A 27,150-nucleotide genomic window follows, 5' to 3' on the forward strand; every position below is an offset into this window, starting at 1 on the left:
ACTTATAGCAGTCCACATACCGTCAGGTTTCGATCTCGGACCAGGTATATGCCTCCAAGTCGACGAAAATGTGTGTTTAAGATATACAAGGAATATTCCTGAGAAATCTTCCCAGTACATGGTTGGATTCGTCGTTCTTATGAAGTTTCCTATTTATAGCAGTCCACTTACCGCCAGGTTTCGATCTCGGACCAGGTATATGCCTCGAAGTCGACGAAAATGGGTCTGTTTAAGATATACAGGGAATATTCCTGAGGAATCTTTTTCCAGTATATGGTTGGATTCGTCGTTCTTACGAAGTTTTCGACTTATAGCAGTCCAGATACCGTCAGGTTTAGATCTCGGACCAGGTATATGCCTCGAAGTCGACGAAAATGCGTATGTTAAAGATATACAGGGAATATTCCTGAGGAATCTTTTTCCAGTATATGGTTGGATTCGTCGTTCTTACGAAGTTTTCGACTTATAGCAGTCCACATACCGTCAGGTTTCGATCTCGGACCAGGTATATGCCTCGAAGTCGACAAAAATGGGTCTGTTTAAGATATACAGGGAATATTCCTGAGGAATCTTTCCAGTATATGGTTAGCTTCATCGTTCTTACGAAGTTTCCGACTTATAGCAGTCCACTTACCGCCAGGTTTCGATCTCGGACCAGGTATATGCCTCGAAGTCGACGAAAATGGGTATGTTTAAGATATACAAGGAATATTCCAGAGGAATCTTTCCAGTATATGGTTGGCTTCGTCGTTCTTACGAAGTTTCCGACTTATAGCAGTCCACTTACCGCCAGGTTTCGATTTCGGACCAGGTATATGCCTCGAAGTCGAAGAAAATGTGTGTTTAAGATATACAGGGAATATTCCTGAGGAATCTTCCCAGTATATGGTTGGATTCGTCGTTCTTACGAAGTTTCCTACTTATAGCAGTCCACTTACCGCCAGGTTTCGATCTCGGACCAGGTATATGCCTCGAAGTCGACGAAAATGGGTCTGTTTAAGATATACATGGAATATTCCTGAGGAATCTTTCCAGTATATGGTTGGATTCGTCGTTCTTACGAAATTTCCGACTTATAGCAGTCCACTTACCGCCAGGTTTCGATCTCGGACCAGGTATATGCCTCGAAGTCGACGAAAATGGGTCTGTTTAAGATATACAGGGAATATTCCTGAGGAATCTTTCCAGTATATGGTTGGATTCGTCGTTCTTACGAAATTTCCGACTTATAACAGTCCACTTACCGCCAGGTTTCGATCTCGGAACAGGTTTATACCTCGAAGTCGACGAAAATGGGTATGTGTAAGATATACAGGGAATATTCCTAAGGAATCTTTCCAGTATATGGTTGGATTCGTCGTTCTTACGAAGTTTCCGACTTATAGCAGTCCACTTACCGCCAGGTTTCGATCTCGGACCATGTATATGCCTCGAAATCGACGAAAATGTGTCTTTTTAAGATATACAAAGAATATTCCTGAGGAATCTTTCTAGTATATGGTTGAATTCGTCGTTCTTACGAAGTTTCCGACTTATAGCAGTCCACTTACCGCCATGTTTCGTTCTCGGACCAGGTATATGCCTCAAAGTCGACGAAAATTGTTCTGTTTAAGATACACAAGGAATATTCCTGAGGAATCTTTCCAGTATATGGTTGGATTCATCGTTCTTACGAAGTTTCCGACTTATAGCAGTCCACTTACTCCCAGGTTTCGATCTCAAACCAGGTATATACCTCGAAGTCGTCGAAAATGGGGTTGTTTAAGATATACAGGGAATATTCCTGGGGAATCTTTCCAGTATATGTTTGGGATTCGTTTTTATTACGAAGTTTCCCACTTGTAGAAGTCCACTTACCGCCAGGTTTCGATCTCGGACCAGGTATATGCCTCGAAGTCGACGAAAATGGGTATGTTTAAGATATATAGGGAATATTCCTAAGGAATCTTTCCAGTATATGGTTGGATTCGTCGTTCTTACGAAGTTTCCGTCTTATAGTAGTCCACTTACCGCAAGGTATATACCTCGAAGTCGGCGAAAATGTGTTTGTTTAAGATATACAGTGAATATTCCTTAGGAATCTTTCTAGTATATGGTTGGATTCGTCGTTCTTACGAAGTTTCTGACTTATAGCAGTCCACTTACCGCCAGGTTTCGATCTCAGACCAAGTATATGCCTTGAAGTCGACGAAAATGTGTCTGTTTAAGATATACAGGGAATGTTCCTGAGGAATCTTTCCAGTATATGGTTGGATTCGCCGTTCTTACGAAATTTCCGACGAAAATTGGTCTGTTTAAGTTTTCGATTTCGGAGCTATGTGATGTCTCAAAGTTTCCACAGCCGGATATATTTAAGGTTTGGAGGAATATTTTAATGACATCTTACTTATGGATAGATGTATTCATCTTTCTTAAGAAGTTTCCGATTTAGAGTAGTCCACTCACCGCCAAGTTTCGATCTCGGAGCCATGTTATATCTATGTTACCTAGAGTGTTACCACCAATTGGTTTTTTTGCAATTTTTTCTAATCCAACGTACCAAAGTTAAGGGAAGGAAATCATGCGGATCTGGACTAAATCTGACGGTGGGAAGCTTGTGTTTATTTGTTAAAATTTGTGTTTGTTTGCTAATCCGTATGATTTTGTTTAGACCAATCAGAAAATTGTTCTTTTTACGCCCTAGAAGCCCGCCCAAATTTGGCCACGTGTCTGCCCAAGGAATTTTCAGATAATATATATTTTCGGACCACTGCAACGTGTCCTCTCCCTAGTTAGTTCGCCCCAAAATTTTCAGACAACGCGTCCAAATTTCACCAAAATCGTGTCTCTCACAAAAATCGTGTTTCTCACCCAAATCATTGTCTTAACAAAAATCGTGTCTCAAAAAAAATAAAACTCTCTCACCTCTCACCATGTCTGCAACTCTGAGTTCTAATCTCTCAATCTCTCATCAGAAAACCCTAACAATCACTCAAATTCTTCAGAAAAACCTAACAATCTATTAAGAAAAGGATTAATCTCAGAGCTCTGCAACTTTGAAGAAAACCCTAACAAATTTTTAAGAAAAGGATCTCACCAAGGGGTAAAAATCTCTCATACTCTCAAATCTTAAGACTAAAAATCTCTTTCTGTTCTAGTTTTCAGTTTTAGGGATTGTATAATTTTGGTTTTTTTTTTCTTCTTCATAGAAATGTTTAGATCTTCACATGCAACTTAGGTTTTGTTGTTTGTATGATGAAATTGAAATTGAGTCCTTTTTAATTTGGGGATTTTCGATTTTAGGTCTTTAATTTTGGTCTTTATAATGATTGTCTCTGTAACTCATGTTATAGTATTTTAGGTCTTTGTTCTGTGTTATACTTGATTTAAATTAATTTGGAGATGTAGGCATTAGACCCTGTATTTCCTACTTTGAGAATACATTTTGTTAATAATAATCATTTGCATTGTCTCATTTTCACCTTTTGCTTAAGATTTGGTATGTAGTTAAATATGCTAGCATAAATTAGTCATTGTTTTAGTTTTGTCCTGTATCTAATGATAGTACATCGTGTACATATAAAATGCATAAAAATCAATAGTTCATCTTGTTACAGGTCTGTTAGTAATGTAACTGCATTAGTGTCTCATTGTTCCATTGTTCCTTTGTTAGTTAGTTGCATGGGTTATTAGCAAATTAGATTCCTAGCTTGTGTTTAGTTTAATTTTTCTTTGTCCTGTAATTGGTGGATCTTTGTAGTGTATCTTTATTATTTTGATTCAAGTTGCCTTTGAGCTTCAAGGCATAACTGCAAGATGTTTTTGAATTCTGCTTGTCTTTAATAACACTCATTTGTGTTAGCTTTTGAGCCATATTGATAATTGAGTTATGTTTTTTCAAGGCATAACTGCAATAATGAAGATGACTAACAAGGAAATGGTAAAGAAGAAGATGCTCAGGCAGTTGCCGATAAAGGTAAATACTTTTCATCTCAATTTCAGTGTAAAAAAATTTCTTCACCGTATCATTTTAACTAAGTTGTGCATTGTTGTTGCAGATGAAAAAAAAACAGTCCCCAACTGATAAAGTATCTCCATCTGAAAGTGCTTCGTCACTCGCTTCAAAGTTGCAATCCCCAACAAAAACCAAGTCCGCAGAACCATCTCTTTCACCTGAAAGTAGGCGATCATCACCAAAGAACAATAAGTTAAGTATAAATCATCTCCATCTGAAAGTGCTCCACTCACTTCAAAGTTGCAGACTAGCAAGGATACATTAAAAATGAAGGTCAATAAGAAGTTTGCGATAAAGGTAAAGACTTTTCATCTCAATTTCAGTGTAACAAACTACTTTACCTTCTCATCTTAACTAAGCTACAGTTTTTGCAGATGAAAAACAAGCAGAACACTCAACAGTCCCCAACTGATAAAATATCTCCATCTAAAAGTGCTTCACTCACTTCAAAGATGCAAACCCCGACAAAAAGCAAGTCCGCAGAACCATCTATTTCACCTGAAAGTAGGCGATCATCACCAAAGAACAAGAAGTTAGCAGAACATAATGTTGAACCATCCCCAAATACAGCGCAATTAAGGCGAACACCAAGGAATACGAAGGTATCAGAACCAAGTGCTGCAGTTTCTCCAACTAAATGTGCAACAACTCCAAAGCGTCGTCGACAACCTGAAAGTGCTAAACTTTCATCACCAACTACAAAGAGACAAGCTACTAGGAAGAAGAATTTTCAATCTGAAAGTGCTCGACATTCACAGTCAACAACTACAAAGTCCCAATCTAAAAGCTCTAAAGGAGATACTGAAATTTTTTTAGTGGGGCGAAAGAATGTAAAGCGGAAACTTGACACAAGAAGCACAGGCCCATGTCTGAATGTTCAACTTAGGGATCCAAACGACACTCTCGCAGATTTGCAAGATGAATAGGAAGAGGAAGAGGAAAATCTACGTACCCGTAAAGCTGTGGAAGAGGATAACTCTAATCATATGGAGCCTGATGTGGAAGAGGAGAATGATAATTGTAATGATGATGAGCCTGAATTGGAGAATGGAAATAGTTCTGGTAATGAGGAAGGTGATGAAGGAAAAGAAGCGAAGAAAAGAAAGTATATTCCACATGGCCCAACCCAGATGCATGCACTGAAGTTAGATTATGTTGATCCGAAGAGAACAGTTTCCTTCAATGCTAATGAACAGCCGATTGGCGATCCACCTGTGCAATTGTCCAGTGTGCTAGGGGTGCTTGTTCGGAAACTTCCGTTAACTTTCAGGGATTGGAGACGTCCCCCTATTCAAGCCAAAGAAAACATATGGAAGATAGTCTTGGTACGGTAGTCCATAACTCTTTATCTCTTTTCGTTTAGTCAACAACTATTGAATTCATAGCGTATTCTAATTCAAATTATTTACTTTTATTTGTAGAACCGATTCATTGTGCCTGAGTGTTACAAAGACTACTATTTCAGCAAAATGGGATATTATCTTAGAGAAGCAAGGTCAAGGAAAGCTGGTTTGGTAATCGACGCTTTTGATTGACTCCAAGGGGAAGAAAGAGAGAAACGGATGGAAAAGCTAATGCCCAGGACCATGAAAGTTAGGGAGTGGAAGATTTTTTGAAACATGTAGACTCTGTTGAATTCAGAGTAAGTTTTTCTATTATGATGAATGACTATATATTTGTGTTAAAAACTTTAAAGTCTGTTGAATGATGATGTCTCTATTTTTCTTTTTAGGTCAAAAGACTAAAAATGCAAGAAAACGTTCAAAACACACCACACCACATACCATAAGTCGACAAGGTTACGCGCGATTGTAGGTGCAATTGGTATGTTCTACGCAATCATGTTTATAACACTCTTGATATTCACCATGTGAAAGCTATTACATCGTTAAAAATATAATTGTTTGTTAGTTGTAATATTGACCGAAATGCAGATTGTAAAGGTTGATATCTGGCCTTTTAACTGATATTCACCCCATTTAGATGCTTATGCAATTTCGTATAGGTTGATATTTGGCCTTTTAACTGGTTGTGAATTGTAAAGTCGTTTATGATGGATCATTTCATAATTCAGATCACGACCTGTGGTTTAGACTAGCCTACCTAATTCAGGTTTCTTTTGAATTTCCAACCTTGAATTCATCTGGTTGAAAGTGTGTGTTTGTTTACATCAAAACCAACTGTATCGACTTTATAAATTAGCTGTAATATGTGAAATTCTTTGAGTCACACATAAAATTTGGTAGGCTTGTGCTCTCACATGAAGATATTTGTAATTTTGTCATTTGGTTTGCTTATGTGTTTATCTCCCATCTATATGAGTAGTTATCCAGTAGTCTTGGTCATGCTAGTGGCTTATTCATGAAATGTCGTGAAGTTCTCTACAAGGTTATGTCTTAGAAATATTCTGAGTTTCTTCTTAGCATATATCATGACTTTAATACCATGTTATGTTATTCTTGATGATTGTCATGTATTGATACATTTATTTGGCAGCAAAAAGAGCAAAACACAACCAAAGAGATTGATAGAGCTGTAGTCTGGAAAGTTGGTCATAAACAGCGCAAAGGAAAGAAACCACATCCTGGTGTTGTAGAAGCTTTTGTAAGAAATCTTCTCTTGTTCCTTTGTTTGGTTTATGTGTGCTTGAAAAATGCGAAAATATCTGATGTTTTACACACTTATTCAGGAAAAACTTGAAAAAGCTCAAGCAGAGCATGGTGATGATTGTGGATCATCCGTGACAGATGATATTCTTGCAAAGGCCTTTGGAGAGGACAAGAAAACTAAAGGGAGACTTAAATGAATTGGTTTAGGAGCGACACGAAAAAAGGTTGTTACTCAGTCCCAATATAAGTTGATGATTAGAGAGTGTCAGGAATCCTATAGAGAACTGAATGATCGGATGGTGCAGTTAGAGGTGAGAATTTAACTTTTCTTCTATTAAGTCTCCTTTTTTGATGAATTCAAACTTGATTATTCCCCTCATACTGCTGATCTGGTCTTAATGTAGGGAAGGAACTCAAAATGTGTCTGCAATGGAGTCTCACCTTCTCACAGGTCAAGTCCAAAAGCCAGCAACAACCAAGAGGCTAGCACTAGCAGGATTGTTTTCTACAATGAAAGAGACTCAACTCATACCACTCCAAGTCCTGTCAGGTGTCCAAATGAGGTCCGAGTGCCAGAGAGATTCCAATCTTGCAAGCTGTTAAGCTGGTACAAGGAGGACGAGGTGGTTGCCGAGGCTGAAATTGCTGAAACATATCCAAGTAAGAAGATACATGGAATGCCAATCGGTCTTGGAGCCTACACTATATGTGTGAAGGTTGCTTATGTGGAGGATGTTCTTGTCTATAAAACGACTTCAGAAGTCAAAACTGTTCATGATGTTGTTTCAAATTTTATCACATGGCCCAAGGATCTATATCCTACCAGTAGACTTCTTAATATTCTTTGATCTTTTTGGAGATTTATCTTTGATCTTTTTGGAGACTTAACTTTTGGTAAAAAACACCATCACTGCCACTTTTTTGTATGTTTTGTGTATATTACATTGGTATGTGAATGCTGTGACACTGGGTTTGGTTTAATTTGAATGAATCTTTCAACTTCAGAGCCAGTTTATGTTTCAGTTGAATCTAGTTGTTTCTTCAAATTTCACAACACAAAACAAAGTGCTAAAAGTGAAATATATGTACGGCCTTATTCACAAATAGACAGTTGTGTTAGAGATTTCCACTACACAACCCAAATATTGTGCAATAGTTTCTTTACAACATAACTATGTGTTGTCCAAGATAGCTCGACAGCTCATACAAGTGTCGTGCAGATCTTAATCATAATAATAATTGTTGTATATGTTTCTACGATACCCTACCTGTGTTTTCCACGATAGTCCTACAATACTAGTAAGAGTGGTATTAAAAATTTCCACTACACATAATATAGTTGTATAAAGGTAGTTCTACAATTCTAATAAGTGCAGTGATTGTAATAATCACAATACTAATAAGTGTTGTGTTAAAAAAATTTACTACTCACCACAATGATTGTAAAACAAAAACATAAGTAGGAGTTGTTCAGTATAGTTGTACAACTCTAGTAAGTGTAATGACAATAGAATTCACAATACTGATGTATGTTGTCTTCCGGTTTTCAACTACACATGTCAGATATTGTGAAATAGTTTCTTTACAACATAACTACGTGTTGTCCAAGATAGTTCCACAACTCACCCAAGAGACGTGGAAATCTTATTCATAATACCAGTAATTGTTGTTACATATGTTTCCACGATATTCTACTTGTATTGTCCAAGATATTCCTACAATACAAGCAAGAGTTGTGTTAGTCTTTCAAAAAAAAATTGAAAGAGAATCACAACTTTGGAAAAATATTATCGAACCATGAATCACATAACCCTTTACAACTATTAGTCAAGCATTGCAGAAAAGTTTGGACTTTCTACAATACCTCATCCACAATGCATAAAAATGCGTTGTCGTAGGGGTACTACAACGCCAATACAGCGTCGTGAATGATGATTTTCCCTGTAATGGAATTTCTTCTCTGATAGCTTCTTTAATCTCCATCATTGATCTTCTATTAGTTTTTGGTCGTTCAAATATTCTACCATATTTCTTCCTATTATTTTATCTTTCAAGCATCCGGTCATTTTAAGAAGCCCATTACTAGCAAATATTATAGCCTATGGTGACCTGATATGCTTGGATCAGTTGTTTGTAAAATTATGTTCTAATTCAAACCCTATCTATGTATATACCCGGTTAATGCTCTAAGTGTTCTTTGACAATTCTGAAGACAACGACTTTTAACCCTTATCCTCGGATTGATAAAAGATGAAATCTCTACCATTTATTTCTTTGATTTATGAGTGATGATCTTATATCTTCTTTGATCGGTTGATAACCTTATATAATGGGATTTTGGCATTGGCAGTCTCTGAACCAATTCCTTTATCATAAGCAATGGTTTTTAGAATTTAAATTAACTTCGGATAAAATAAGAGCTCTCAATGTGTTTGTCTCATATTCATTGTTTTTCTATGTATCAACATTTTTAATGTTCCTCTATAATTCAATCACCTTATTGGGCTTGCTCAGACAGTTTATAAAATAAAGCAATCGGCAGTGTAATCCAATATGCAATTGAAAAATCAACAGAAGTCTTACTCTCAAAGTCGAAAACAAAATTTTTTGTTGATTAAAAGCCTCTGAACTTGTCGTCCAAGCGATTTTTTAATCAACAGTAATTAGTTCCCTAATTAAGGAACGCCCTATTTTAAGAGGGGGTATGGATATAAACAAATCTTTAACAATTCAACAATTTTCATGTTAAATAAATTATAACTAACTTAACTGATTATTGGCGATACTGTTAGTATTTCTAGGGGTATATAAAGGAACGCCCATACTATAACTAGGATCTGAAGTTTTGCCGGAGGCGCAAAGAAAAAATCTCAACAAGTTTCAGGTGGAGGTTTCATCAACGACAGCAAAGAAGATGGAAAACAACTTAGGGTCACTATCATGGTTTGGTTTCTCTAAACCACAAAATCTGATGTTCCATGTAAACGACAAGAGATACTATTTTTCTTAAATGCCATGCGTTTTCTTAAATGCCATGTGTTATCGAGATCTAAGTCTGTTAGATAGTTATCTATATATCAATGTTTTTAAAATACATTAATTTATTTGATGCATGGTTTAGTCAATGTTTGACTTGACGGGGTCTATGACCGGTCAAGATACCTACCCTTAATATTTCAAATATTGGGTACCAAAGCTAGGTGTTGGTCATTTGTTGGGTACTAAACGTTAAATAATCCGAATATCTTTGAACAATAAATGATAAGAGTTGTACACATGTTCAAATAATGTCGACATCCAGAAGTTTCTCATCTTAGCAAACCCTAATTCCTAATTCACACATAACATGAAAATATGTGTAAATTTTGGAAACTCAGTTTTGCTCCTTACAATCTTGTATTTTATCATTTATGCGATCAGACTATACCATTCTCTGTTCTTGTATTACATATAGGACCACAATTTCCAATTTACATTAATCTTATTCAATACTACGATTATATTATAAGAAAATAGGTGGAAAATGTAAATGTTATATGTTTTTGTGTGTTCTTTATTGTCTATTAATTTGGAAAATTAGCAGTATAACCAATATATTTATGAAACTATAAAACCTAGTTTACGCTCCTGACACCCTCCTCGAATTTCATTTTGAAAATTTTACGATTCTCGAATCCGTTTTCGTTCCCGCTCCCGACCATGCTCCCACTCCTGGTAACTAAGATTTATTCTCAAGTTGAAGTCTATACACTAGGATCCAACTCATATAAAACTATCCAATGCATACACCGATACATTGCTCTTCCAGATAACCTTTCATGTTTGGATTTTGAATTAAGTTCTTCATTGACCAATCTTTATCAAAGCAACTAATTCCAGAGTGGTATAGTCTTTTGTGATTTCAGGTGCCAGAGGTTTGTCGATTTCTCCAGAAGAAATAATTCTTAATCATCGACAGATATATAATAAGACATATTAACATGTGGCGCTATTAGAAGTCCATCTCTGTCTGATTATTCATGGTATGTGGTTAATGCAAAATTATGGTGAGAGAATCTTGGACTAAGCAATTCAGCTTTAGAACGGTGGATTTACATTTTTAATGCATACACGCCATGATAAAATTTTATATGATCCCAACACTAATTCAACCAAAGTTTTGAAAACTTGCGGTTTTGAAAATCCAGGGTTTTATATGGCATGGAATTAACTAGTGAATTATGAGAAGAGTTTAGTATCGCTTAAATCATCAAGTCATATTTTTGATATGGTAAAGGAAAACAATGTAAGTGAAGTCAGAAGAAACAAAGACAAAATTAAAAGTTTTTGAACTAGTATTATGATTTATTTATTTTAATATATTGAACTTTTTTCTCAAAAAATTGTTACACCTAGCTCGATTTCTTCTATGTTACAGATTTATTAAGGTTGTAATAGAGCTTTAAAATGTTGTCCGATGAAGGTTGATACTTTAGGTGGTATCTCTCATTTCTCCATAAAAAATTTGCAAACTAATAATTAGAGTTGAAGATTCATTATTAAGCATCTCATATCACTTTTCTCCCAGGATACTTTCAGTTTAGATGAATAAAGACAAATAACATATATTAGTTGATTTTAAGTGCCGGTGAGGAAGTTACAAGCCTCATCAGTTTGGTATGAATTCAGTTTACCTATTTTCAAATACTCGTTTTATATTGTCAGTAAAACTCTGCTACGTCACCAAAACTCTTGATAACAGCGTTCCAGCGAATGGTCCAAAGAACTTATCGACGACTCGAAAATCGAGTCTTTTTTACAGGCCAACCCGAGCCAGGTCATAATATGTCACATGCTCTTTATAAGAATAGACGGGTTATACTAGCCCGTTTGCTATCAAGCATAAATTCAAAAACATATTAGCGGGGCCGTAGGATGGTAACTTTCAGACATAATAGGTTTATTATGTAGCAAACCCGTTATCTCATTATTTTAGGTAGTTGCTAATATGCTCTCTGTTAATTTGTGTTAATATACCCAAGGAACAATATATGTCGATGATAGGATCGAACAATGGACATATATTGCAGATTTTGCCTTACAGGTAAATAATCCTTGGGTATTAATTGGGGATCTAAACGTTATATTTAACCAAGAAGGAAAAATAAGTAGGAAACAAAGATTCATCAAGTAGCAAATCCTTCATTGTTAAAACGATAGATGATATGGGTCTACAAGATGCGGGTTATGAAGGAGCCCCCTTCAGTTGGTCGAATAAAAGACAAGAAGATGTGAATATTTGCGAAAGAATTGACAGAGTTTTGATATCGCATCTATGGATACAGAGTTTTCCGGACACTAAGGTAATTCACCTCTCGAGGGTAGGTTCTGATCATACGCCTATTTTATTAGATTCAAACCCAGAAAAAATAGGCTCCAGAAACCTTTTAGATGTCTTCGATCCTGGTTAACTCATTCCACTTTCCCTACGGTAGTCGAAGCATCTTGGAAATTACATTCCGCCAATTACAATGAGACATCTTTCACTGGGCTTCTAAAATTACTCTCCACCGACTTATCCCATTGGAACACAAATATTTTTGGGAACATACACAAAAATATTAAATCCATAAACAATAGAATTGATAGTATTCATAGATCCGGAAATATCTCTAAAGAAATAGACACACTAAAAGATCTTCAAGCGGAGCTAGGACAATGGTACAAAATCAAAAATGATTACTACCATCAACTTTCTAAGGATAAGTTCTTCAAAGAATATGATTAGAATACAAAATATTTCCATGCCTCCGCCTCAAATAGAAAAAAAAATCAATGCGATAAATTCTCTTGGAGATCCTTCTGGGCTGTGGCTTTCAGATAGAGATCAAATCAACTCTCTGCTGGTTAAACACTTCCAACAAATAGGCTCGTCTTAAAACAACAACTTCGATTTTGATCTATATACCATCATAAATCCTTGCATCAGTATCGAAAAAAATGCCTCATTGACTGTAATTCCCAGTAAAGAAGAAATTTGGCTCACCCTTTCCAATATGAATCAATGGGGAGCTCCAGGTCCGGATGGCGTTCAGCCAGGTTTCTTTAAAGCCAACTGGGATATTCTAGGAAATTATATCATCGAAACTGTCCAAGAATTCTTTCGTTCAACCACTCTCGACAAAGATCTTAATCATTCTTTCCTAACCCTCATCCCAAAAATTTCCATACCACAGACGCTGGGGGATTTCAGACCTATTAGCTTGAGTAATACCATTTATAAAATCATCTCAAAAATATTAGCTAATAGACTAAAAACCATTCTCGGTAAAATAATCTCCCCTAGTCAATCAGCTTTCCTCCCTGGTCGACAAATCACATATAACATCATAATTGCTCACGAACTTATCCATTCGATGAAAACATCCAAGAAAAAAAGGCTTCCTGACGTCAAAGCTAGTTCTATAAAAAGCTTTTGATAGAGTTGAATGGAACTTTATTGAGAAAGTCCTCTTAGCTTTTGGCTTTTCGTAATTCTGGACAAAACCGTTTTGCAATGCATTTCAACAACCTCCTTTTCAATTCTTCTAAATGGTTCCCCGGGACCATCTTTCAATACCTCTAGGGGTTTAAGACAAGGAGACCCTTTATCACCATATATCTTCCTAATTTGCATGGAAATTCTTTCTAAACTCCTCGAAAAGACAATTGAAGACAAGAGAATATCTGGGTTCCAAATAAACAAAGATGCTCCAAATATCTCTCACCTCTTTATTGCGGACGACTGTTTTTTATTTACAAAAGAGGACCTGGGGGAAGCGAAAAGCCTATTGGAAATATTACATTTATTCGGGAACATCACGGGCCAAATGGTTAACCTACAAAAATCCAGTGTCTATTTCAGCCCAAAAATACATCCAAGACATGGAAAAATCATAGCAAAAATATTATAAGTCCCACTGATGACCAAAAATGATAGGTACCTGGGTACACCGCTATTCTTCGACAAAAACCGAAAATCCAACTTTGAGCCTCTGCTACAACGTTACTACTCTACATTACAAGGTTGGAAATCAAAACTGTTATCTCAAGCAGGGAGGACTGTTTTGATAAAATCTATCCTCCAATCCTACCCAACATACCAATGCAAGTCCTCACCCTGCCAAAAACAACTCTTGATCAACTCGACCACATTCAGAGAAACTTCTGGTGGAAAAAAAATGGGCAAAAAAGACAAGGAGGATTTATAAGGGCTTGGAAAAGTATATGCAAACCCATTTCCCAAGGTGGTTTAGGAATTAAAAATCCCCATCAATTTAACTTAGCGATTCTCATTAAACTTTTCAGCAAACTGGTAACTGACACAAGACCAATTATGGGTCAAACTTTTAAAAGAAAAATATTTCCCAAACTCCCACCCTCTCGAAAAATCCAGAACTTCGAATCTTTCGTGGATTTGGACCATCATACAAAAGGTTAGAGTTAATAAAAGGTAATTTTATTTGGCAAGTCAAAAATGGAGCTTCGGTGAAAATCTGGGAAGACAGATGGATCCCTAACGCAGATATAATCCAAAAAATCCCTAACACTCAAGAACAGGCACCAACAAGAGTTCAAAATCTGATTACGGATCAGAATAGATGGGATCAAGAAAATCTAAAACAATTCTTCTACCCGGAGGACAAGGAAAAAATCCAAGCTTTAAATCCAAGGAACCATGAGCAAGACATTATTACATGGAGACACCATCACTCAGGAAAATTCTCGGCCAAAAATGTTTATACTTTTCTAGCCAATCAGGATCTCGACAATAATGATAACCCAGATTTCCCATGGAGCACGATCTGGAGAATTCAAGCCATCCCAAGAATTAGACTTTTCATCTGGAAAATAGTGCAAAAAGTTCTCCCAACATCGGCTAGATTAGGTGCCCACAATACAGAAATCGGCCCGATTGCCAACTATGTAACAATCAAGCGCAAGAAACGGAGGTTCATCTCTTCTGTGAGTGTCCTTTTGCAAGAGTCGTTTGGTTTGGTCTATCCCTACATAATATAATCCTTAGATACTCTCCCAACACCGCTATTGATTGGGTTAAATAGTGGATTACGGAAGCTGATTTGAGCCATTTTCAGGTAAAAATATCCACCATTCTTTGGTTCATTTGGAAATACAGATGTTCGGTAGTTTTTCAGAAAATCCACCCAGACCCAGCTAGTTTAATATGACAAATAAATAGCTTCTTAAATTCCTCCCCGTCGAATACCCTTCAAAACAATAAGAAGAATCAAAAGAAAATATCAATCAACAATTCTTGGTCCAACCTAAATTCAGATTGGATAATCTTCATTGATGCTTCTTATAAGAAAGAGGATTCATCGATGGGATACGCTTTCATCCTATATTCTGCTGATGAAGAGACTTTCATGCATCTTTTTGCGGGTTCGGAGTGGGAACGTTAGCTTTCCACGCAGAAGCAAAAGCCTTGCTAACACAGTTACGTGGTTAAAAGAATATATTTTATCAAGCGTGGTCATTGTAACTGACTGCAAAGCTTTGGCAAACAATTTAAACAGGGTTACTACAGAATCTTCGTGGTCGGCAGAAAATACCTTGCAGGAAATAAAGATAATATTGGGGGATTTACCTCAAGCTAAAGTGAAATTTATAAAGAGAAAGAACAACAATGCAGCAGACTACATCGTTAAGGAGGCAAGGATAAAAATGCTACAACACATATCAGAAAACCTATACCAAAAAGTTCATAAATCTAGCATAGATTCTAATTCTTTTGATAAAAATGATTTTGTAAATTTGTTGTACTACATTTGTTAGCTTTATTATATGATCTTTTCCATAAAAAAATGAAAAAAAGTTTTAATAGTTCAATTAAATTATTGAATTTAATTTAGCTTTCAAATTAGCAAAAGGGCATACACCCCCTCTCATTTTTTAAGTTTCTGAATCCTACGGCTAGGCCGTGGTTTAAATTTCCTAACTGTAACGTTTATCCTATGCAAGACGTTTTAATCGTAAAAACCAATATATGATTAGAAATTTAAACTACAATATAGCCGTAACTTGTTTACTACAATTTGGAAATTCGACATACACTAACGGTAAAAAAGTAGATTTGTACTCGACACTCAATTGAGTATTAAACTAATAGTCATTCTTAGATCCAGTATAAACTTTTATTTTGGAATTTTCATGTCTACGTCGGGGAAACACCATTTGAGGTCAGGAATGGTGCGACAAATATTCAAAAACTAATCGGTTACGGTTAGGAGTTTGATGAAAGTACTAGCTGTACAGATTCCTCGTCTAAGTTACGGCTAGCGATTTATCATTTGCTAGCTATAGGTGTTGGAAAAAAAATGTTTACAGATAGGAAATTCGACCTAACCTTACACCATTTCGGGGAAAAAGGAGATTAAAGTTGGAATAGATTAGGTTTTGTTTTCGGGGGGTTTTTTTTTTCTGTTTTAGGAATGAATTTTAATAGTGCTTTTGGATACACATCCATAAATAGTTTTTTGACTTTTAGTTTGGATAAAACAACAAGAGGTTAGTTTAGACATAAAAGTCAATTTTTTGTGAAGCAAAAATATATTGTTTTTGACTTCCGCTTTTGATTTCTATATCTATTTCTGGAAAAACGGAAATAATTCTACTTCTGATATCCAAACGCACTATTAAAAAAAAGTTCATCACGGTAAAAATTTAATTTCAAAGTGCAACTTAGACATTTACTATTTTTTAATTCCTTATCCCGTTTAGGATATTTGAATCCTAACACACTCCTATAAGAAAAATCAATGCACCCCAACAATAAGGTTTCTAATAGTATGTTTGGATGTGCAGTTAGAATTTACATTTTGATTTCTAAAAGTCAAAAATAAAAAGTCAATTTATATATCGAATTTCAATGCGACTTCTAGAATCAAAAGCAAAATAGTTCTGCTTCTAATTTCTGCTTCAGGTATCCAGAGATGCGCTATAAATTTACTCGCACTCCACAGCCCATACTCCACACATAGGTCGGTAATTTATTCATTTTTCTTGTTCAATATAGTAAAAAAAAAAAAGTCTAAGTCAAGTCAATTTGAACAGACGTATCCCATGTATAGAGCACCTGGGAGTACTACATCACATGTTCCTCCCCTTTACACCTCTCTCTTTCTCTCTCCAGTCTGTCTCTGCATCTTCTCCACTTTCTTTCTCTCAAACAATGGCAGAAGCAGAAGATCTTCCACCATTACAGAAGATCTCAATCTCCGGACCCACATTAACATCAATAATCCAACGGTTCTCATCATCACCAGGAGATGTAGATGGTTTATTATACGGACACATCACATCTTCATCACCACTTCTAGAAGACGATGTAGTTCTTGCCGAATCGTCATCTTCAGCTCGCTCTTCTTCCGATTCGTCTTCTTCAACATCCATCGCTACAATCACTGGTTTCTTCTGTTCTGGTACTGTTTTAAGCTTTTATAACTCACTGGGTCAACTCAATCTCCCCGTTTTACAATCATTACTCAGTAATAACCAGAATCAGAATCAGACCTTGATCGGTTGGTTTGTAGGTAGACGGAGAACTTGTCTCAGACCGTCAATGAGAGAATTCTCAGTTTGTAAATCGTTAGCTACCAAAAATGCCCTTACGAAATTGTTTAATTTACCGCCTGTTTTCATGATTTTTACTACTCCGGTGACTGATCAGACTATACATACGCATGATTATCAAGCGTTTCAGTTTCGGAGGGGCAAATTCGAGGCGAAGACGGTGGATGTTGTGAATATTGGACCTGCATTTCGTGGGCATTATAATGATTTTGAGCCGAATTCGGTGTTTCCATTATTGCCGTGTGTGTTTAAAGGTGATGGGATAGAAATTGGAGGTGGTGATGGTGAGAAGAGTAAAGGGAGTTTGAGTGAGTTGAAGGAAAGAGAGAAAGGGCAGAAGAAATTGGATAATGTTGTTCAAGGGTTTGAGGTTGGGAGATTGAGTAAGTTAATGGGTTCACAAGCGATGAATTATACTCAGGAGTTGGAGGCTTTGTATGAGGCAATGTTGATGAAGCTTGAAGGGTTGGCGCGGGTTGTTGAGAAGAGTAATGAGAAGGTTATCGAGCAGGAACTCCGGATTGGGAAAATGAGGAACAAATTCGCGGGGCTGGAATGATTTGTTCATACTTCAAGAGATCTTTTTGGGCTGTCAGGTACGAGTTCTCGATTTTTGTTTATTGTCATATATGTTAATGAGTTATAGATTAGATTCCTTGAACATTACATTGTGAATTCAACTGATAATTGGAATGTGTAAACCCGTGTTGAAGAGTTAATTCCCAATTTCAAGCCTGTGTTGGTTGATTGTCAATGTGGTTGGCACAAGCCGCATCTTTCTTATCCGGAAAAGTAGGTGCCTTCATTTATAAATTAAGAGTAGAACCATAAAATTTGTTTTCGTGCAAGCTTAATTCGTGTGGCTTCGACTAGTAAAACTATAGCTGGTGTATATTACATTGTAGAATTAAACGAAAACCTATCATGTTTTACATGAGTGTATTGATTTGACGTTTCTGTTTAGGCGTCTGAATTTAATTTCCCTATGTATGAATGTGTTAGCACTGACAGTTGACCGCATAATGCTGCTAGTACTGAAGCCTCATGACCTTCGTCTCAGTCTTAACCTTGTTTTGCTTACCTCACTAGATTTTTCACTCCTAAGATTATCCAGAGAGGTCTAGACTTGTTTATACTGGTATCGTAGAATGAATTCGGTTGATATAGTGATATGTATTCTCTAAGATAGTCCTTTTTGTGAGTGCTGAACAGTCATATAATTTGTGTTTCTTTCTTTCTGTAATATTTACCTAGGGATGAACTTGTAAGCATTGAGATTTGTATAAAACATTAATTGACCATATTTTACTGCTAGTAATGGCATCCCTGTATCCCTCGCCGGCTCCGCATTCTAAACATTGTTTTGCTAGCCTTCAAGTTGACTTGGCGCTAATTTTGCAGCCAAGATTCTCCAAATAGGTGCTAGACTTGTTTAACACTGAGTTCATCGAATGGTTTGGGTTGATAACTAACAATTATGGTTGGGATCATGCATTGAATTATAGAATTATGTTAAGCAATTTATTAGACTCCTGGTGAACATTACGCTATAAACTCAACTGGAATGCGTAAACATGTGTAGAAGAGTTTGTTCCTGAGTTTGAGTCTGTGTTGGTTGATTGTCAACGTGGTAGGCACAAGCTGTGTCTTTCTTTATCCGAAAACTTAGGTGCCTTTATTTCTGAAATAGAGTAGAATTATAAAATTTTCTTATCATACAATCTTACTTTGTGTGGGTTCTACATGTGAAGCTACAACTGGTGTTTATTACATTGTAGAATTAAATGAAAACCTATCATGTTCCACATGAGTGTATCGTGTTTCTATTTGAACATCTGAATTTACCTAGGTATGAGTGTAAGCATTGAGATATCGACCAAAACGTTGACTGTGGACCTCATTATAATGCTTCTATTTGAACATCTCAGTCTTAACCATGTTTTCCTTACCTCAAGTTGACTCGGCACTAGTATTTCACTCATAAGATTCTCCCGAGAGTTGCTAGATTTGTTTAGACAGATTTCATTGATTGGGTTGATGTATTCTTTATGGATTTATGTATTCTTTATGGTAGTGAGAGGAGTTCTTAAGCAAAATATGGTAGTTATTCTCACAGATGCTAATGAGTTGAAGATGACGTTAAAACAATTGTGATTAGGATAATGCATTTGATTATAGAATTATGTTAAGCAGAATATTACGTTAAACTCAATGGAAAACCAGAATGCGTAAACACGTGTAAAAGAGTTTGTTCCCAAGTTTGAGTCTGTGTTGGTTGATTGTCAATGTGGTTGGTACTAGCTGCATCTTCTATGCGAAAACTTAGGTGCCTTTCTAAAATACAGTAGAACTATAAAATTTTGTGATCGTGCAAACTTAATTTGTGTGAAATCTACATATAATACTATAGCTGGTGTGTATTACATGTAGAATTAAATGAAAACCTATCATGTTCCACATAAGTGTATTGTGTTTGTTTGGACATCTGAACTTACCTAGGTATTAATGTGTAGACATTGAGATATCGACCAAAATATTGACAGTTGACCTCATTATAATGCTGCTAGTAGTGGAAGCCTCATGCCCTTCATCCCAGCCCGAACCTTGTTTGCATTACCTCAAGTTGACTTATGATTATTAGGATAATGCATTTGATTTATGTTAAGCAAGATATTAGATTCCTGGCGAACATTACGTTTAAACTCAATCGAAAATTGGAATGTGTAAACGCTTGTAGAAAGGTTCGTTCTCAAGTTTGAGTGAGTGTTGGTTGATTGTCTATGTGGTTGGCACAAGCTGCATCTTTCTTATATGAAAACTTTGGCAGTTGACCACATAATGCTGCTAGTAGTGGAAGCCTCACTGCCTTCATCTCAGTCTTAACCTTGCTTTCCTTACCTCAACACTTGGCACTAGTAATTCACTCATAAGATTCTCCAGGGAGGTGCTGGACTTGTTTATACTGATTTCATTGAATGAATTGGGTCGATATTAGCAATATGTATTCCCTATGTTAGTGAAACTTGACATCCTTTTTATGAGTGCTGAACAGCCATATAATCTCCATTTCTTTTTTTCTCTAATATTTACCTCTTTCTTTCTCTAATATACCTAGAGATGAATGAATAGGCATTGAGTGTGAAAACATTAACTGACCATATTTTCCTGCTAACGATGGAAGCCGTGTATCCCTCATCTCATTCCAAACCTTGTTTTCCTTGGCTTCAAGTTGACTTGGCACTATTTTTGCAGTCAAGATTCTGCAGATTGGTGCTCGACTTGTTTATCGAATGGTTTGGGTTGGCTTGTATTTCAGTGTTTCAAGAACAGTGATAATTCCTTCTTTCATTCTCTCTAATATTTTTGAAACTCCGTCAAACAGGAAGGAACAGCGTAAATCCACTCTCCAGGGCTGGTAAAGGTCTGAAAACACAAGGCGGTTTTCAGTGAAAACATTGTGTGTTCACCTTTACCAGCTTTTGTGCTAAAATTGCAAGAGATGATTGCGGTAAGAGATGTGGATGGTATCTTCTCATTTTGTAATCCGTAAGTTCTTGTTTAGTTTTTTGGCAAATTGCAAGTCTAGATTGTCAGTCTATGTATTCTTTTGTGGATTCCATTTTTATCCACCCTATGGGGACATGTAGGCTGCACTTTTCTATCCCGGGCGAAGCGAAAGCGAAAAACGAACATGGATAGAGAAACAGCTTGTAATTTGATCATTTTGCGTGTATCCTGTTTTGCATGTGTCACTTCGGTTATGAATTCCCAGATTTTTTCTTCCTCATCGCTGTACATGCAAGATCTATAGAATGGGATACTCGAATGTTGTAATCATGTTCGTTAAAGAATAAAATTCAAGAACACTCATTTTGTTATTATTCTCCTGCAAATGAAGTAAAACACAGAATTTCCTTATTCTACAGTACAACAACCTGCATCATATATCTCTGTTCTCCAGGTGCAGTATCTGTAACTGTAAAAGTTCAACATCACCCGATATAGGGTACGCTATTAACAATTCCAGACCAGTTAACAGAGAGTTGAACTCGGTTGCAGCAGTAGTCAGCGCGGGCTACCATGTTTGGCCGCACGATGAAAATTTTGAGGTCAGGATCCGAATGGTCTTTCATGATTTTTGCTTTTGCTTTGGCTATTGTTGCACCCACCAGCTCTGGCCATCTCAGCTTTCCTGCAAAACATCATCCATTATAATGTAGATCATAGAAGAGAACGTTACATTGCAAGAGAAACAGAAAAATGAAGAACATCGCAAGGAAAACAGTGAAAGTGAAGACATTCAGTTTTCTTACCGTCGCAGGGAGGATCACTATAGCAATGAAAATTCATCTTTGTTGGATCCCAAGTGTTTGAGTTTTGAGAAGAGTGAATCTATATTTATAACCTTCAAGCATTGAATCTAGGGCTGCACAACGGGTAGGGTGGGTAGGATATGGCCTATATCCGCCACCCTACCCGTTTACTGGCGGTTAAGAAAATTTTTACCCGTCACCCTACCCGTCAAATAATGGATAGGGTAGGATACGGTTAAAAAACTGGTGGGTAGGGTAGGGTTGGCGGGTATGAGTAGGGTATGTGTACCCCTAGGTAGGGTGGGTAGGATATGGCTTATACCCGCCACCCTACCCGTTTACTAGCGGTTAAGAAAATCTTTACCCGTAACCCTACCCGCCAAATAGTGGATAGGGTAGGATACAGTTAGAAAACTGGCGGGTAGGATAGGGTTGGCGGGTATGGGTAGGATATGTGCACTCATAATTGAATCTCATTAAAATCGAGGCAGGTGTGACCTTGAAATACTATTGATTTTCTTTTTTACAATGTGATTAATGGCCAGATTACACAGAATTAAATAGTAACACGACAGGTACGTAAGATTTGCACATTTATGATTACCCACGAGCAACGGAAAAGGCCAGGTACCAAGAATGCACCAACAAAAATTCAATGTGATCAATGGCCAACGCTTGGTGAGCAAAAGCTTAGTATAAAAAAATGTCAGGTCCTATTTTAAGATACTAGGACTCATGTTTAGGATCTCATGCCCTCGGTTTGCTAAGTAGACGAGATACTTAGTGATCAAACCTACTTTTCCCATTTCTTTTTTTCTTCCTCTCCAATTTCCTCCTCCTTCGCTCCACAATAAGCATAGACTAAATCATCTATCGGTTTCAGAGAAACAGCACATTTTGATCCTCTTGACATCCGCAAGTAGTGAATTCAAAGCCACATTACATGCGAAATGGTTGAAGCTGGGGCTTTATTTCTGCAGCCGTGTTTCGCAGAGGCTTTAGAACGGTTGGAACAGGTTTGGATTTGGCTGTAGAAAAGATTGATCAACGTGTCTATATTGTGCAAAGTCTAATCTTCGATGGTAAATCTTTAGGTGATGGTGTGTGCATAATTTTACTCTAATTTCTTGGTAAAGAAATTTGAGGCGCATGAGCATGACTCATTAGGAATGTAAGGTAATAATTCGTGCTTTTGGCACGGTTAACTAATCCATCCGTGGGACCTGAAATTCGTGTCTAGGCAAAACAAAAAAAATTCTTCCTTACCGCTGTACATGCAAGATCTGTAGAATGGGATACTAGAATGTTGTAATCATGTTCATTAAAGAATAAATTTAAGGACACTCATTTTGTTATTCATGCATTGTTATTATTCTCCTGCAAATGAAGTACAACAACCTGCATCTGGTGCAGTTTCTGTAACTGTAAAAGTTCAACATCACCTGATAATGGGTTCGCTAATAACAATTCCAGACCAGTTAACAGAGAGTTGGACTCGGTTGCAGCAGTAGTCCCCGCGGGCTACCATATTTGGCCGCACGATGAAAAATTTGAGGCTGGGATCAGGGTGGTCTTTCAGGATATTTGCTTTTGCTTTGGCTATTGTTGCACCCACCAGCTCTGGCCATCTTAGCTTTCCTGCAACACATCATCCATTATATGCAGATCATAGAAAAGAATGTTATAAAAAAAAGAAACAGAAGAACATCGCAAGGAAAACACTGACAGTGAAAAGACGTTCACTTTTCTTACCATCGCAGGGAGGATCACTATAGCAATGAAAATTCATCTTTGTTGTTGGATTTCTGCACAAAGATACTGCTGGATATCTTAGTTTTTTTCAGCTTTCTTCCAAGTGTTTGATTTTTGAGAAGAGAGGATCCATATTTATAACCTTCACGCGTTGAATCTCATTAAAATTGTGGCAGGCGTGAATTTGAAATATTGATTTCCTTTGTTACCATGATATTATTTTGCCAGATTACATAGCATTAATTATGAATTCCGCATTTATGATTATTATTACCAACGAGCAATGAAACAGGCAAGGTACCAAGAATGCAGCTACAACAATTGAAGATTTGGTGGATGTGACCCGAACCAGGGAGCTGGTTAAAAATCAAAGCCCAAAAGTTGGACATTACTGGAATAACATGCTGAGAAACAAGTTCTAAAATTCAAAAGTTCTTTTCAGTACATGGTTTTATTTGTTATGGAGTAAAATGAGCGAAACAACTGAAGTCATGCAAGACCTTTATCCCTCAAGGGTCAGGCTAGCAACTTCTTGACCAGCACAGTCGCGGTAGAGCAAGATAACCCCAGGAAGAATGGGCATCACTGTCACATTTGGAGTCTCTTCCTGAGCCTTCGCTGTTGCTTCATCTTGTTTCGCGCCTAGCAGCTTTCAGCAAAAACTCCAAATTAGCTTATCTGATGCAGTAAAGTTTGTAGCAGGGCTTTCACCTTCACAGGGATATTCACTGTGGCAATGAAATCACATAGTTAGTGAAAGAAAGTTTACTGTCGCTGATGACTGTTGAAATCCTTAAGTTACTTAAACTAAACCATTATCCTAATTAGATAACGGAGTATCTCCGCATCATTCATTTTTGGGTTCATAGAATCTCATTAAGAATTATACGTAAAGGGCGTTCATACACAAACACACAGCGTGTGTGGTTTTCACTTCAGTGGAATGAGAATCTAGATTACAGTCTACCTGGCCAATGAGCTTAACAACCAAGCATGTTGCATCATTAAAAGGTGTGTGTCCGAAGAAATCTAATTAAAGATATCTGAGATATGCCTTCCTATAAGCAAGATGGAAAAAAAGTATGAAGATCGTTACCATTTTGGTTTGGACTCGAAAGAGTGAAGAGGCAACATCTTAATCGTCTTCGCTTTCACTGCTCGGCTCATCATCTTCACATAGGTCTTCAGAGTCACGCATAATCATATTTGGAAAAAGTTCAAGAAAGTCATCTTTTACTCTTTCCCTCAGTTCAGGATATGGAAGGAGTCCTTTCAAGATAACTCGATAAGGCAATGAGAGAGGGGGATCAGGTGATTGCCTCATGTCTTCGTAAATCTCCATTGCCACAGTTTCTAATCCGTTATCCAAGAAACATCTCACAATGTCGCCATATGTATGCTGGTCAAACAGTACTTGTTCCCTCTTTAGATCTTCCCACACCCGCTTTGTCTCTACAATCTCTTTGTTCCTTGCAAGCATCATAAGCATGTCCCTGTAAAGGAACATGTCTGGCCGGTACCATATTTCTTTTCTCACCATTTCGTATATCTAAAGGAACAAAGTAACATCACTGTTAAAATAAGACTCAAATTCTACCAAAGTTGGACTACAAATGTGCAAATTGTATCCTGTTTACGCCATCTCTAGACGAACAAAAGCTTAATATATCAGGTTCCATTTTACGATACTAGGACTCATGTTTAGGATCTCATGCCCTCAGTTTGCCAAGGACTGGCTGTTGCAAATGGAGTACAGATAGCACATTTTTAAAATTGTAGGTGTGAGCATACCTTCATAGATAGGAGAACTTGATCTTGACGTTGAAATTCAGCAAGAACAGCAAAAAGATCTAATTTGAGTAGACGAGTTACTTGAGTTTCCATAAACCTTTCGAGGCGAATCGGGTTTGATTTTAATCGTTTGAGTTCTTTTACAATGATTAAACCTTCTTTACCCATCTCTTTTTTCCTTCCTCTCCATATTGATAAACTGGGGGAAGCTCCCGACACAGAGAATCTACGCGCACAATCACCAATTTCCTCTTTTGCTCCATGGTAGTCATAGACTAAATCATCTATGGTTATCAGAGGAATAGCATTTTTTGATCCTCTTCCCCTTCGCAGTAGTGAATTCGAGGCCACGCGCAGCATCTTTCCCAATGCTAAACGGAAAACAGGGGGTGGGAATTCAGTGCCTAGGCGTTTCTTTGAAGCGTTTTAACATACAGATTACAGGCATACGAAATGGTTGAAGCTGGGGCTTTATTTTCTGCAGGCGTGTTTGGCAGAGGGGTTAGAGAATGGTTGGAACAGGTTTGGATTTGGCAGCCCAATAGATTGATCAACGTGTCTATATTATGCAAAATCCAATCCTCGTTGGTAAATCTTTTGGTGGTGGTGTGTGCAAAATTTTACTCTAATTTCCTGGTAAACAAATTTGAGGAGCATGAGGTAGGTAAAAGGTGAACAAGGTAATATAATTCGTGCTTTTGGCACGGTTAACCAATCCATCCTGATCCATGTGAACCGAAATTCATAATGTGTCAACTGTCAAGGCAACACAAAAAGCTTCTAGTGTACAAAAATAGAATTTGTCTAGTATCTTTTGGCTCTTAAAATTGCATTGTCATTTGAAAGTTAGCAGTGATCCAAAATTTGTATCACCCAAAATTTGTTGAATGACTTGAAATTTATTAAAAAAACACGTAATGTAACGGTGGCCTTGTATTCTAAAAACTGCATTATTACTTAAGAAATTGTTGCATGAATATCGCATGACTACCGAGGTTAGAGCTAGAAATCTAGCTATAATGCTTTAAAAAAAAATAAAAAATCTTGCTATGGGTAGGAATAAAAATGAACTATAATTTTCCTGGCGTTTTTAGGGGCCACTCAAAAGGATTTAGGGACCATCAATTTATACCCAGTCAAAGACTCTAGTTAAGGGGTACCCTATATGATATTGAAGTTACATAAATGCCCTCTGGTAAAACTGTATAAAAACCAAATCAAAAACAATTCTACTCATTTCAACTCTTCTTCTTCCAGTTTCATATTATCTTCCGATTGTGGAAGAAAAAAAAAATTCCTCTTTCAACCGAAACATCGCCGCGAATCGTAAAATCAAAACATCGTCGATTCGATTATAAAACAATGGATAAGAGAAATGAAACCCACAGACCTAGAACCAAAAATGTTGCTCGGGGTATCGATCCAAACATTGGAATTTTAGCAAGAAATAAAGAAATTCTTGCTGCAAATGAAGAAGAACGCGAAGAACAAGTACCCGGCAATGTAGTCGGTGGTGGCGATTCCGAGACTCAAACACTTCGTCAACTTCAAATGGCCCCAATTAGGTAAGAATCTATCATTTTTGGGGTTTATTTCGCTTTAATTCGTCGAATCGAGAAAAAAAAATTCTAGGGTTTTCGGTTATTTATCCAGATTCGGACGATATGCATGCTCATTTACTTCCAAATGTAGTCGTGTTCTTCATTTTTCAAGAACATCGACAGTATTCGGGAGAAAGATTTGATGATTATCTGCCGAATATTGGTGGCCATATCTTCCTGGATACAAACTGCTAATAATCGGTAGTTTAATGAATTTTTTGGCTACCGAATATATTTAAGTAGACACAAAGTATTCGGAAGAACACTCACTACCGAATGTATATATTGAAAAAATCTCAAAATTTATGATATAGGAAAAATCCCATTTTGGGGCCAGTATTTATTCGGAAGACAATATAATGTTTTATACCTCCGATTGTGTAGGATAAAATTTTAGAGTTTCTGAACTCCAGTTGATGAATATTCGGTTGTAAACGTGTTTAGTTATATTCCGATTGTTTTTCATTCGGAAAAAATAT

At 36.9% G+C, this 27,150-nt stretch overlaps 3 protein-coding genes and 1 long non-coding RNA gene across 4 annotated transcripts; 2 read left to right on the plus strand and 2 right to left on the minus strand.

Annotated features, from left to right (window-relative positions):
- Positions 1 to 3,895: 3,895 nt before the first annotated feature.
- Positions 3,896 to 6,800, plus strand: LOC113340533 (serine/threonine-protein kinase PRP4 homolog). Its single transcript, XM_026585667.1, has 8 exons — positions 3,896 to 3,955; positions 4,038 to 4,214; positions 4,318 to 4,824; positions 4,921 to 5,319; positions 5,416 to 5,508; positions 6,320 to 6,382; positions 6,491 to 6,598; positions 6,684 to 6,800. Exons 1-8 carry the CDS (start codon positions 3,896 to 3,898, stop codon positions 6,798 to 6,800), a joined length of 1,524 nt encoding a protein of 507 aa, XP_026441452.1.
- Positions 6,801 to 16,757: 9,957 nt separating this feature from the next.
- Positions 16,758 to 21,092, plus strand: LOC113340640 (BRCA1-A complex subunit Abraxas 1-like). The gene is made up of 2 exons (XM_026585765.1): positions 16,758 to 17,810; positions 20,597 to 21,092. Exon 1 carries the CDS (start codon positions 16,814 to 16,816, stop codon positions 17,771 to 17,773), a length of 960 nt encoding a protein of 319 aa, XP_026441550.1. The 5' UTR covers positions 16,758 to 16,813; the 3' UTR covers positions 17,774 to 17,810; positions 20,597 to 21,092.
- LOC113340641 lies at positions 21,033 to 21,576 on the minus strand. Its single transcript, XR_003355573.1, has 2 exons — positions 21,528 to 21,576; positions 21,033 to 21,406 (listed from the first exon to the last, which is right to left on the minus strand). It is a non-coding gene; the product is annotated as an uncharacterized LOC113340641 (long non-coding RNA).
- Positions 21,577 to 23,618: 2,042 nt separating this feature from the next.
- Positions 23,619 to 25,739, minus strand: LOC113340686 (pentatricopeptide repeat-containing protein At1g62350). The gene is made up of 3 exons (XM_026585806.1): positions 25,071 to 25,739; positions 24,376 to 24,828; positions 23,619 to 24,007 (listed from the first exon to the last, which is right to left on the minus strand). Exons 1-2 carry the CDS (start codon positions 25,428 to 25,430, stop codon positions 24,415 to 24,417), a joined length of 774 nt encoding a protein of 257 aa, XP_026441591.1. The 5' UTR covers positions 25,431 to 25,739; the 3' UTR covers positions 23,619 to 24,007; positions 24,376 to 24,414.
- Positions 25,740 to 27,150: the final 1,411 nt, after the last annotated feature.

Source organism: Papaver somniferum, unplaced genomic scaffold, assembly GCF_003573695.1.
Source record: "Papaver somniferum cultivar HN1 unplaced genomic scaffold, ASM357369v1 unplaced-scaffold_22, whole genome shotgun sequence".
In the NCBI taxonomy this organism is placed as follows: domain Eukaryota; kingdom Viridiplantae; phylum Streptophyta; class Magnoliopsida; order Ranunculales; family Papaveraceae; genus Papaver; species Papaver somniferum.

What these genes read in the sequence shown, in the direction of transcription:
- LOC113340533 (XM_026585667.1), top strand. Translation starts at nt 3,896, where the DNA reads ATGAAGATGACTAACAAGGAAATGGTAAAGAAGAAGATGCTCAGGCAG. An exon ending in GGTCAAGGAAAGCTGGTTTG is followed by an intron (nt 5,509 to 6,319) that starts GTAATCGACGCT and finishes CTATATGAGTAG; the next exon opens with TTATCCAGTAGTCTTGGTCA. An exon ending in GTCGTGAAGTTCTCTACAAG is followed by an intron (nt 6,383 to 6,490) that starts GTTATGTCTTAG and finishes TTTATTTGGCAG; the next exon opens with CAAAAAGAGCAAAACACAAC.
- LOC113340640 (XM_026585765.1), top strand. Translation starts at nt 16,814, where the DNA reads ATGGCAGAAGCAGAAGATCTTCCACCATTACAGAAGATCTCAATCTCC.
- LOC113340686 (XM_026585806.1), bottom strand. Translation starts at nt 25,430, where the DNA reads ATGCTGCGCGTGGCCTCGAATTCACTACTGCGAAGGGGAAGAGGATCA. An exon ending in AAGTTCTCCTATCTATGAAG is followed by an intron (nt 24,829 to 25,070) that starts GTATGCTCACAC and finishes TTGTTCCTTTAG; the next exon opens with ATATACGAAATGGTGAGAAA.